This window comes from Herpailurus yagouaroundi, unplaced genomic scaffold, assembly GCF_014898765.1.
Source record: "Herpailurus yagouaroundi ecotype Mexico unplaced genomic scaffold, PumYag 162, whole genome shotgun sequence".
Lineage (NCBI taxonomy): Eukaryota > Metazoa > Chordata > Mammalia > Carnivora > Felidae > Herpailurus > Herpailurus yagouaroundi.
In genome coordinates this window covers 10,790,798-10,802,508 of record NW_024412403.1, presented here as the reverse complement: position 1 = coordinate 10,802,508, position 11,711 = coordinate 10,790,798, and the positions used below count along the sequence as shown (strand labels likewise).

Genomic DNA, 11,711 nt, shown 5'->3' with positions numbered 1-11,711 from the left:
CCCAAATAGAGGTAGGAACTTAAAGTGTAGATCTTAGGAATGGCCTAGAAGAACGTGAGACATTCCTGCAGAATGAATGGAATAGACACCAGGGCTTCTTCCAGTCTGACTGAATGGATAAATCCTTTCTGGAGACAGGGCCTAGGGACCTTTCATACTGACACACTCCCTCCGGCATCCCTGTCACTCTGATGCACAGCTGGGGTTAGACACTGACGCCTTGGAGCACTGACGGTCCGATGTAGATGCCTTACCTTTGTATGTCCATGGTTCCTGGGTTTTCGTTCAACAGACTTCTTGTTTGGTCCCAAATAACCTCGTAAGAGGAGGGCAGGGATCGCTCCCTCATGGTAAGGTTGGGAAACTTGTCCAAAGACACCCCAGAAGCCAGGTACAAGTAAAAGAGGGAGAAGGAAGGGCTGGATCTGCCCTTGGTTTATTTCAAAATTTTGTTTAAAGGTGATCTTGTACATTAATAAATGCCATTAGTGTCATCTGTGAAATCAGGGACTTAAATACAAAAAGAGGTTTTATAAAAGCTGGCGTCCATTGGCAAATGTCGTCAGGAGCCTTCCAGAAGGAATCTTCCAGTTGGATGGTAAGGCTGTAATTTTTTTTTCTTTTTTCTTCTTTTTTTCTTGGTGAGAAAGTTGCCATCCCTGTCTCAGCAGAGGAAGGGCTGGCTTTAGACTTGGACTATCTTGATTTGGGGGCTATTTACAAGTGTAGGTGGGGTTGCAAATAAAGGGAAAAAAAACGTTTTACCAGGTATTTGAATCCTCAAATAATGACGATTGACTATACTTTGTACACATTGACACAAAACATCCCTGGTAGGTTATGGACTGAAGCCATGGAAGAGGAGAGACCAAGGCACGTAGGGGTTAAGTAACTTGCCCCAAGTCATATAGCTAGTAAGAAAGAAGCCAGGACCATATATCTGGTAACAGTGCTCCCCAGAAACCCACCAGCTGCTTTTGGACGTGTGGAGAGTGCCAGGTGCAATGGAGACCTCCATACCACTTGGTGTGTTTCAAATTCCTCTGCCAAGAACACCTTTGGCCTTGGGATCTTTCCAGAATATTTTGCTGTTTTGAGGGCTACAGTGCAGGGTCTGAGGAAGGCACTTGTGCGTCTCATCATTGCTCCTGGGGGGGCAGTTGTTTACAAGCTAAAAGGTAGTAAAGACCTCAGATTCTAGGACAACAATTGGCCCTGTTTTCGAGAAGAAATAAATAAACAAGAGAAGAGAGAGCACAGTTTAGCGGCAGTGATTGGAAAGCTGGCAGGGGGAGGAGTGGGATTTGGGCATCAGGCTTCCTGCTGAGTCCGCAGGATGGAGGCTGTGGCCCAAAGCCAGCCACCTGTACAGAGAGGGAGGTAGGTTCCCAAAATAGAGTTCTACAGAAAAGCGGAGCACAACTCATTTGTAGTGGAATCTACAAAAGCTGGACTCGTAGAAACAGAGGGTACATTGGTGTTTGCCGGGGGCTGGGGATGGGGAAATGGGAGATATTGATCAAACGGTGCAGACTTCCAGGGAAAGGATGAGCGAGTTCTGGGGAACTAACGTACAGCCAGGTGATTACAGGTAACGATACTGAAACATACTAGATACACTCTTTTTTTTAATATATAATTTTTTTAAAGTTTATTTATTTATTTTGAGAGATAGAGCAGGAGAGGGGCAGAGAAAGAGAGAATCCCAAACAGGCTCTGCACGGCCAGCACAGAGCCCGATGTGGGGACTCGAATTCATGAACCGTGAGGTCATGACCTGAGCTGAAATCAGGGGTCGGATGCTTAACCGACTGAGTCACCCCGGTGCTCCTGAAATATACTTGAAAATATACTTGAAGGGTACTTGAAAGTTGCTAAGAGAGTAGATCTTAAGTGTTCTCACCACACCAAAAGATGGCAATCTTAGGTGAGGCGATTAAGTGACCTTATTGTGGTAATCAGTTCGCAATACCCATGTGTTATCAACTCATCTTGTACATCTCCAACCTTACACAATGTTATATGTCGATTATATCTCATTAAAGCTGGGGAAAAAAGTAGAGCATGAAATCTTATTTCGCGATTGTCAGGGATGATGATTATGATTTTATGTTTATAGAAAGCCCGAAAGGGATCACACTATCCTCAGGGGAAAAATCGTATTCAAATTTCCACAACTCATGATTCAATCTAGTTCAGTTCCATGACACTTCGCTCTGTGGCATCCCCCATTTCTACTCCAGGACAGTGACCCCATCCCAGGGTTGTTGAGATCACTCAGTGATTTAAAATAATATATCCGGGATAAAGACTGCTCTGTGTAGTGGCAAGATGTGTAACATTCTATTTCTAAGAGGGAACTAGACAGAACAGTCTTTAAGGTCCTTTCAAGTTTTAATATTTTTTTTAAAGATTTTTAAAAATGTTTTTATTTATTTTTGAGACAGAGAGAGACAGAGCATGAGCAGGGGAGGGGCAGAGAGAGAGGGAGACACAGAATCCGAAGCAGGCTCCAGGCTCCTAGCTGTCAGCACAGAGCCCGACACGGGGCTCAAACCCACGAACTGTGAGATCATGACCTGAGCTGAAGTCTGACGCTTAAACCGACTGAGCCACCCAGGCACCCCTTAAATTTCTAATTGATACTATAATGCTTTATTTGTAAGATGGATAATTATAATATATAATAAGTGGTTATATATAAGTTATTTATATTAAATCGCTGTACCTGACATATTGACATATGGGGTTTTGTCCAGTAATACTGTGCCATTTCATAAATGAATACGATAAAATATAACCAAATATCTCTCCCTATTTTTTTTTTCCCCAACACACACACAACTATCAGTCTGGTTTTGAGATTTTGGCTCATTATTCTATACTATGTGCTGGGTATATAGGGATCTTTCTTCTCTTCCTCCGTCCCTCTCTCTCTCTGTCTTCCCCTACTTTCCTCCCTTCCTCCCTCCTTCCCTCCCTCTTCCCCCTTCCCTACCCTGGGTTCTTCTTTCCTTTCTTTCAATCAAATAAGTCATTTTCTTGGTTCATTTGAAACAAGAAAGTAAACCTTATCGCTTAACTAAAACTTAAAAGTATAAGCATTCTTTGCTTTTAATTTAAACATTTAGTTTTCACAAAGACTGTTTCAGCCTTCCTGTTTTGCTGTTTCTAATGGGTTCTGAATCAAGACACCGGAAAATAGGCTAGGTTGAATTTAGAATAGAGTCATGGGCTTGGAATGAGAGCTCAGTTGCTCATCTTTGGGGAAAGCATTCACACTTTAAGAGGCAAACTCAGTTATATTGTTGTTGGCTTGGGGAGACCTTTTCTGCTCACTTCCTGATTCTGAGCTTTGTTCAGCTCTGGCTAGTGATTTCTAAATACGTGAGGTGTTAGATCATAGGTTACAGAATTCCAGTGCTGAAGAAACCCTATAATCATCTGATCCAAGGTCTTCATTCAGGGTGATGTCCCATCAAGTGAAAGGGACTTCCCAAGGTCACTGAGTTCACTACTTACCTGATCAAACACATACATCTTTGGGGAGAATGTGCCAACAGAACCGAGGCTCTCACCCCGGTAGACCCTCTTTTACAACCTTTATCTCTTTCTGGTCCAATTAGATTAAACTCAACCAAATTAAAAAAGGAAAGCTCAAATATTGTAAGATTTGGGAGTGTAGAAGTCATGAGCTAAATGATTTCATTCTCAGTGTGCTGAATAAATAAACAAAAATACATTTCAAACATTTGACTCCAAGTTTTTAAGAAACATGATTCAAAACATGAGCAACAAAAATATTTTTACAAAGCAGGGCCTTGGCGTGTTTGAGTTTATAGAGTGTGGTTAAAGATCTTAAAAAAATGTGTAATCAAAGTTATTGATGAGGCGTGGCATGAAATACCAGCCATGAACCGGCATGAACATCAGAACGTTTATAGTTTAGTAAGGATTTTCCACTCTACAGAATTACACAGCAGGGTGGGACCCTTGTTCCATTTATGTTTATTTCTCCAATACTAGCTGAGTCTGTGTCACAAGAAAGGTCCTCAGAAAGAGTTTGTGGTGTGGCGGATGAATGAATGAGTGATGGGTGGATGATGGATAGAGGGATGGATGGATGGGTTGGATGATGGGTGGATGAACTGGATGATGGATGGATGGGTTCGATGATGGATGGATGGGTAGGTCTTCTCAATTCTGTGAGTGGAATGGAAATGGTTTCTTTAAAGGGCAATTTCATGACTATGTTATAAAGGGATGATTAACTTAATTTTGTGATATGGTGCTCACTTTTTCCTGAACCATAGTTACAAGTAAAATGATAAAAACAAAAGATTGCCAAGTCTCACAATGGCCAGCGTGTGCTTCTCGTAGCCGCTTAGAGCTCACCCAGCTCCCGGCAGATGAGAGGTATTTTTCTGGGTATGTGGGGACATGGCGTACTCTAGTATCATCCTTTCTCTTTAGCACCATCTGTTTTCATTCTGACAGATAACTTTTTTCCCCCCAGTATTTCCTACAAGGAATAAACGTTGAAGATATTGGATTTTCTAAACCTTTGTGTCAAGAGATGCCAGGGAATCAGCCATGGAAGCTGATTTTTTGACAAGTATCAAGGGATTAATATTTTAGATGAATGTCCTATGTTATAGAAGAGTGAGATCCATTCCAATATCTGGACAGTGAAAACTAATAGGACTGACCATTGGATCACCACCCGAAAGCAAACCATTACCACTTGGTGATTGTGCAGAAACATCCACATTTACAAAATACTTTACAGATGATCTCTTCAGAGGAGCCCAGTGCAGTAGGGTTATCACCAAGAAGTGGCTTGTGCACTATAACATGGCCAGTAAGCAGCCGAATTAGGAGTTGAGCCTAGGCTTGTAGATGCAAATCTCGCAATCTGTCTATCATTTCAAAAAGTTTCTCATCAGGATTCACTAGGAATCTGCAGGACATGTTTTAAGGAATTACCATCTCTCCCCCCCAACACAACACAACAACCCTTCATCTACTATTCCAAGCTCCTAGTAGATTCAATATATCAGATGAAGGCATTTTCTATGGAACACCCTGTAATTGGGGGGGGGGTTGCTGGAGGGAGACTGGTCTTCCTTTCAGGCAATAATTCACATTATGGGCTGGTTAATTCTTGGTGGTGGGGGGCTGTGCATGGGTCCTGTGCCTGGGAGGAGGTTCGGTGACATCCCTGGCCTCTACTCACTAGATGCCAGCAGCAGCCCCTAATCATGACACCAAAAAATGTGTCCAGACATTGCCAGATGTCCCACGAGGGGCAAAATTGTCATACGTATGTGAAGCCCAGTGCTCACGCACACCTCCATCCATCTCTATAGATTTTTGGGTTCTGAAGGACTGGAGGGAGGAGAGAAAAAACTTGGGAGTTTAGTTTGTTTAAGTTTATTTATTTTGAGAAAGAGAGAGAGAGAGAGAGGCAGAGAAAGGGAGAGAGAGAATGCCAAGCAGGCCCCGTACTGTCAGTGCAGAGCTTGACGTGCGGCTGAAACCCATGAACTGTGAGATCATGACCTGAGCCAAAATCAAGAATTGGACGCTTAACTAACTGAGCCACCCAGGTGCCCCAAAACTTGAAGTTTAAAGAAAGTCAAGTTTCTACAACATCAAAATGTTTAGAAAAAAACTTTACAGATAGAAGGGGAAAGTTTAAAATTGGCTTTCAGTCTTGAGTTTTGGTATTGGTTTTGTCTTCAGCTGGATTGTGACTGATGCTCCTGGGGTCTGAGGTGAAGAATGGGAGAATAAGACCCTGGACCTACTGTCTTCAGGAGCCCAGGGGCCAGTGTGGCATGGGACGGGGGTCCACACCCTTCCACCCCTTCCCTTGTCCCCGGACTGACCACGGCACACCTGAAGCCTGCAACATGACTTCGTCTTTCCCTTCCAGATTGTAGGCTACCTTTCCAGAAGGGCTTTCGGCAAGTGGTTTGTAATCAAACCCTCCTCCTTCCACTCCCCTTCCTCCTCTTCTTCCTCAAAAATCTCTTCCCTCATCCAACAGGTATTTGTTTCAAATCTAGCTTGTTTTGAGAACAGTGCAAGATCATGTGGAAAGAAAACAGAAAAAGTTCTCACTAGCTAGGTGAGTTCCTGGTAGGGTGACCATATGAGTCATTGTCCCAACTGAGGCACTTTTGAGAGTGACAGGGAGTGGCTTGTGATTATATTCCTGAGACAACAGGATGACTCAGGACTGTCACGGGCTAAGTGGGACGAAGTGTCACGGCTTTTCCAACACTTCAATGCACCGTTCTGTCAAGATGTGTCCTCTGGGACAATACTAACCATGAGGTCACAATGCCAATGATAACAAGTGCCTTGCTGGGTAGGATACGTACATTCTCTGACTTACAATGGCCATGGTCCTACTAGAACTTCCGTTCTAGAGGAAAAACTTAGTGAAGATCGCAGAGCTAATACGAGATAAAGTGGGATTTGAATCAGGCAACAGTGTGCCCCGAGAACCCACTCATTTCACCATGGCATTATTCGTGTTGGTTTGCGTGATGTGCTTATTGACTTACAAGAAGGAATATCAGTGTTTCAACCCCTGCCTTCCGATTTAGGTCTATTCTTCAGCAATAGCCTTCTTTTAAACTGAAATACACCTTTACAGTTAATGGGGCAAAGCCAGGAAAATTAGAGCAGGTTGGGGACCATTCTTGGGCAAGAAAGACCAGCTCTTGGACGAGAAATCAGTGCAGGAAGGACTTTGGTTCAGGCATAGCATATCCCATGATCTGAATGTTATACATACATCGAAATCCCAGGGGCCCTTCTGAAAGGACCAGACGCTCGCTAAAGAGATCTCCATGGAAATGAGTCTATCTGTTCCAGAAAAACCTCAAAACAACAAATCCTTTAATTGTTTATGGGACACCTGGGGGGCTCAGTCAGTTAAGCTTCTGACTCTTGATTTCAGCTCAGGTCATGATCTCACAGTTTGTGAGCTCGAGCCCCACGTCGGTCTCTGTGCTGACAGCACAGTGCCTGCTTGGGATTCTTTGTCTCTTTCTCTCTGCCCCTCCCCTGCTCTCTCTCTCTCTCTCTCTCTCTCTCAAAAAGAAATAAATAAAACAATAAAAAAAATAAATTGTTTATTTATAAGCCCTTGAGTTTTTCCTTGGTAATCCCTGAGCTGTACTGTTTCATGAGTCCTCGTAATACATGGTAAGAAAGCTCTGTAGTTACTAGTAATTTCTAAAAGCCACTTGATTACCAGTCCTTTGCCTCTTGTCTCCCAGCCTTGACTCTGTCACTTCTGTTTAACCCTCCTTGGTATTTAAATAGCTAATCTGGTGCTGGTTGCCGAGTTAACAATGTGCAAACCTCTAAAGCAACTTCACCTCGACCTTCACGATTCTGTTTATTTGGTGTTTCCTTTTGTGTTTCTGTTCATGAGCTGACTTGGCCTTTGCTAATGATTAAAAGTATTCGCTGAAGTATTCGCCAAAGCCAGTAGATAAGAATTTCTGCAAACAGTGTGTCTTGTGACATTAGCTTGTCCCCTGAAGTACAAAACCAACTGAGAAAAGTAGTTTTGAAAACAGGTTCGGGATGATACGTATGTATTTGAAAGCTTGCATGTATTCGCCCGCTCAGGATTTATTGAGTTTCTAGTATGCGCCCAGTTTTGTTCTAGGCAGTGACAAACAAAACCTTTGGCTTCATGGGACCACCATCCTAGTGGGGGATGGGGGAGGAGGGGGGGGAGATAGACAATAAGGAAGTAAAACACATTGTATGTCATACGGAGACAACTGTTATGGGGGAAAAATAAGGCAGAAAAGGCTGACAGTGAGTAGGGATTGTGATTTAGTTATTCTTTTTTTTTATTTTTTATTTTGAGACAGAGAGAGAGGAGGAGGAGGAGGAGGGGCAGAGAGAGGGGAAGAAAGAATGCTAAGCAGGACCCAGACTGTCAGCATGCAGCCTGACATGGGGCTCGACCCCACAAACCATGAGATCATGACTTGAGCGGAAACCAAGAATCAGACGCTTAACTGGCTGAGCCACCCAGGTGCCCAGGAATTGTGTTCTAAAATAGGGTGTTTATCCACGTTTACTGCAGCATTACTCACAACAGTCAAGATATAGAAACATCTTCAATATCCTTTGATGGATGAATGGATAAAAAAAATGTGGTATATGCACACAATGGAATATTATTTGGTTTTTAAACAGAAGGGAAACCTGCCATTTGTGACAGGGACAAATCTAGATGGCATTCTGGTAAGTGAAATAAGCCACATGCAGAAAAGACAAATACCGCACGATCTCACTTATATGTGGAATCTAAATAGTCAAGTTCATCTAAACAGAGAGTAGAATAGCGGTTAGCAAAGGCTGGGGGAGGGGAAAAGAGGGAGGTGTGGGTCAAGGGTACAAAGTTTCAGTGATGCAGGATGAATACTGGAGATCTAATGTATCACATGTGACTATAGTTAACGATATGGTTTTGTATATTGCTAAGAGGGCAGATCTTAAGTGTTAGCACCACACACACACACACACACACACACACACACACACACATAGGGTGCTTAGAGAAAAGAGCTTATGAAAAAAACCTAAACAAGGTAAGGGATGAGCTACAAGGATATAGGGAGCATCCAAGGATGTAGGGAGCATCCGGAATGCCTAGCAAATTCTGGCAACAGCAGGAAGCCAGTGAGGACAGAAAGAGACTGGGACGCCTGATTTTATAGGAGCCATACTTGATGTGTAGGGACTTGACTTTCTCTTGGTGTGAGACAGGAAGGCTTTGAAAGATTTCAAGCATACGAGGTGACTGGTGGACTCATGATTTCAATGGGAGTCATCTGATTGTGCGGTAGAGAACAGACTGATGAAAAGCAAGGGTAAACCAGGGGACCAGCTGGGAGGTAATGATGGGTTGGCCCAGTGGGGTAGCAGTTGGGGGTAGAGAGAAGAGTTTGGATTCTGGATATGTGTCATTTATTTATTTTTTAAAATGTTTACTTATTATTTTGAGAGAGAGAGAGAGAGCGAGCGAGCAGGGGAGAGGCAAAGAGAGGGAGAGAGAGGGTCTCAAGCAGGCTCTGCACTGTCAGCTCAGAGCCAGATGTGGGGCTTGAACTCACAAACCACAAGATCACGATCTGAGCTGAAATCAAGAGTTGGATGCTCAACTGACTGAGCCACCCAGGCGCACCCTGGATATGTTTTAAAAAGTGGACAATAGAATTTATTGGCAGGTTGGATGGGGGGTGTGAGAGAAAGGAGTTAAGGTTTTCAGTATGTGCACACACGAGTGTAAAGTCTATATAAAGCCGAACATTATCCGAAAGTGTCTGGCTTAACTGCTTACTTATTTTTGCTCTAGCCCAAAGCCCCATGATGGAAGGCACACAGTTCTCTCATTGCTGTGTGCCTAGAGTCTAGAACAGCCTCTCTTTCTCAGCACAGAGCCCTACGTGGGGCTCGAACTCACGGACTGAGAGATCATGACCTGAGCCGAAGTCAGATGTTTAACCTACTGAGCCAACCAGGCGCCCCGAAGAAAGTGTTTATTGTAAGTAATGGGATTTCAGAAAAATTGTAAAGAGTTCTGTTATTTTCTGTCTTCTCTATTTTCAGCTTTGAGTCTGTATGCATGTAAAAATAATGCATTTGCTGAATTATAGAAAATAAAAGAACTTTGCAGAATTATGTGATAAAAACATTTAAAAATTGTTAAGACTATTATTAAAAAGTGAAAGCTTCCACATTGTACAGAAGGCAAGCTGTTATTTTTTTTTAATTACATTTTTTTAATGTTTATTTATTTTTGAGACAGAGAGAGACAGAGCATGAATGGGGGAGGGTCAGAGAGAGAGGGAGACACAGAATCGGAAGCAGGCTCCAGGCTCTGAGCTATCAGCACAGAGCCCGACACAGGGCTCAAACTCACAGACCGTGAGATCATGACCTGAGCTAAAGTCGGAAGCTCAACCGACTGAGCCACCCAGGCGCCCCAGCAAGGTGTTATTTTGAAAGCCAATGTCAGTGTAAGTCAACGAATCCAAACACTATAAAAAATTAAATCCTAATCCTATAGAATAAAATGACCTTGTTTGAGATGTAGGGTCCGTTGCGAGGACAGAATAGACTTTATGAATGCTGTTTCTCTACAAGGACACTCCTGGGGACCAGCTCTCAGCCAGCCAGTCAACTGTACTGAGTTCCCATTAATCATCTCTAGGCTTGATTCAAAAGGAGGTTTTCAAGAGATGCCAACCTTCCTATAATCAGGACTTCTGTTTTCTGGAACACACCAGGGCTCACGGGGTTTCCGTAAAGGGACTTCAGTCCTGTGCTGTGTTTGCTGTTCGGGGCTGACTGTGCTGGCTTTTCTCCTTCCTTAAGCAATGAGGCTAATGGCTGTCTCCCGGCCTTGTGAGTGCAGCAGGATTCCTTTCTCTAGGTGATGGGAGCTTTTGCAGAGCATGGCCTGTGTCTGACATGTCTGGCTAGCTCTCATGTGTGAGTGTGGGGCTTTGAGTAGATGTGCCGTGCTTTGTGGTGATGAAGCTTCCGGTCCCTTCCTTTCTGGATAGGGCACAACCTTGGAGAAAGGTGGCATGAATCTGGGTGACACTGGGCTCCTGTCTTGTCACCTGTCAGTGGGTATTAGACGGAGACATCCCGGTGATTAGCCAAATGTGTGACTCCAAGCCTTACCAAAGATCCCCTCTGGTCTTTTAGTGATAACAGAGCCCTCTATAGACGTGACAGACTAACGTGTCTCAGGACAGTGTCAAAGCCATTAAGAGCCCTATGACTCAAATCAGTCTTGAGTTGGGCTCCCTGCTTCACCGCACTTAGACTGGGCCATCCCAGGCCATCCCGGGCCATCCTGGGCCATCCTGGGCCATCCCGGGCAACAGCCTCCTCTCTGTAACCCACATGATTTAGCCTAGCTCATAGTGAACTTACCACTAATTTTCCTCCTAACTTCCTTTTCTTCGGGAGAAGGTGTCCAGTTTGTGATTCCAGGAAGTTCCTAACCCAGAGAATGCCACAGCTCCCATCCTTCGAATCTTGTATTTTCACCCCAACACCCACAGCTCCCCAAGCCCTAACACACAACTCAGGCTAAAGCACTGGCCAGGGGCTTGGAAAATCTAGGAGCATCTGCAAGATAGACTCTTAGAGAGTCTTTCAGGGACCAGAGAGGTAAAGGATCTAGCCTTTCCACACTGCAAGGATGCTGTACTTGTCATACCTGAGACGGGGGTCTCCCTCATGCACAACAGAGCCCATCTCTGATCAAAGTGCCTCGACGGACTCTTCCTTCTCTATAGGGGCCTCTGGGACTTCTCAGGAGGGTCCTGCAAAATTGGAAAGGTGTCTCCCTGTCTTCTTGCTTTCTGGGTTTACCACCTTTGTTCGGGGACACTGAGGTGGAACATGGGCATCTGCATTGGATATCAGCTGAGGAACTTAACCCTGGGCTCCCTGGGGGAGAGTGGAGATTGGGTACTCGGGTGCCCAGCGTGTGGTGTTGGGGGTGTGTGTGATTTAAATGGCTCTGGAACTTGATGCTGTTACAGAAAACACCCAAGCTGCCAGGAAAACCGGGATCTTTTCACTGAAATTCACAAGGGCCATGGGAAAGGCTGTCATTGGCCAGGCTCCCAGGCCACCGGAACACGGGG

General features: G+C 44.2%; 1 protein-coding gene across 1 annotated transcript in view; it reads left to right on the top strand.

Moving 5' to 3' along the window:
- The first annotated feature begins 11,463 nt into the window (after window positions 1-11,463).
- CLIC6 (chloride intracellular channel 6) overlaps window positions 11,464-11,711 on the top strand; it is a 43,884-nt gene continuing 43,636 nt past the window's right edge. Inside the window, exon 1 of the mRNA XM_040484975.1 lies at window positions 11,464-11,532. Within this exon, the coding sequence (XP_040340909.1) occupies window positions 11,464-11,532 (69 nt within the window). The remainder of the gene's footprint in view (window positions 11,533-11,711) is intronic.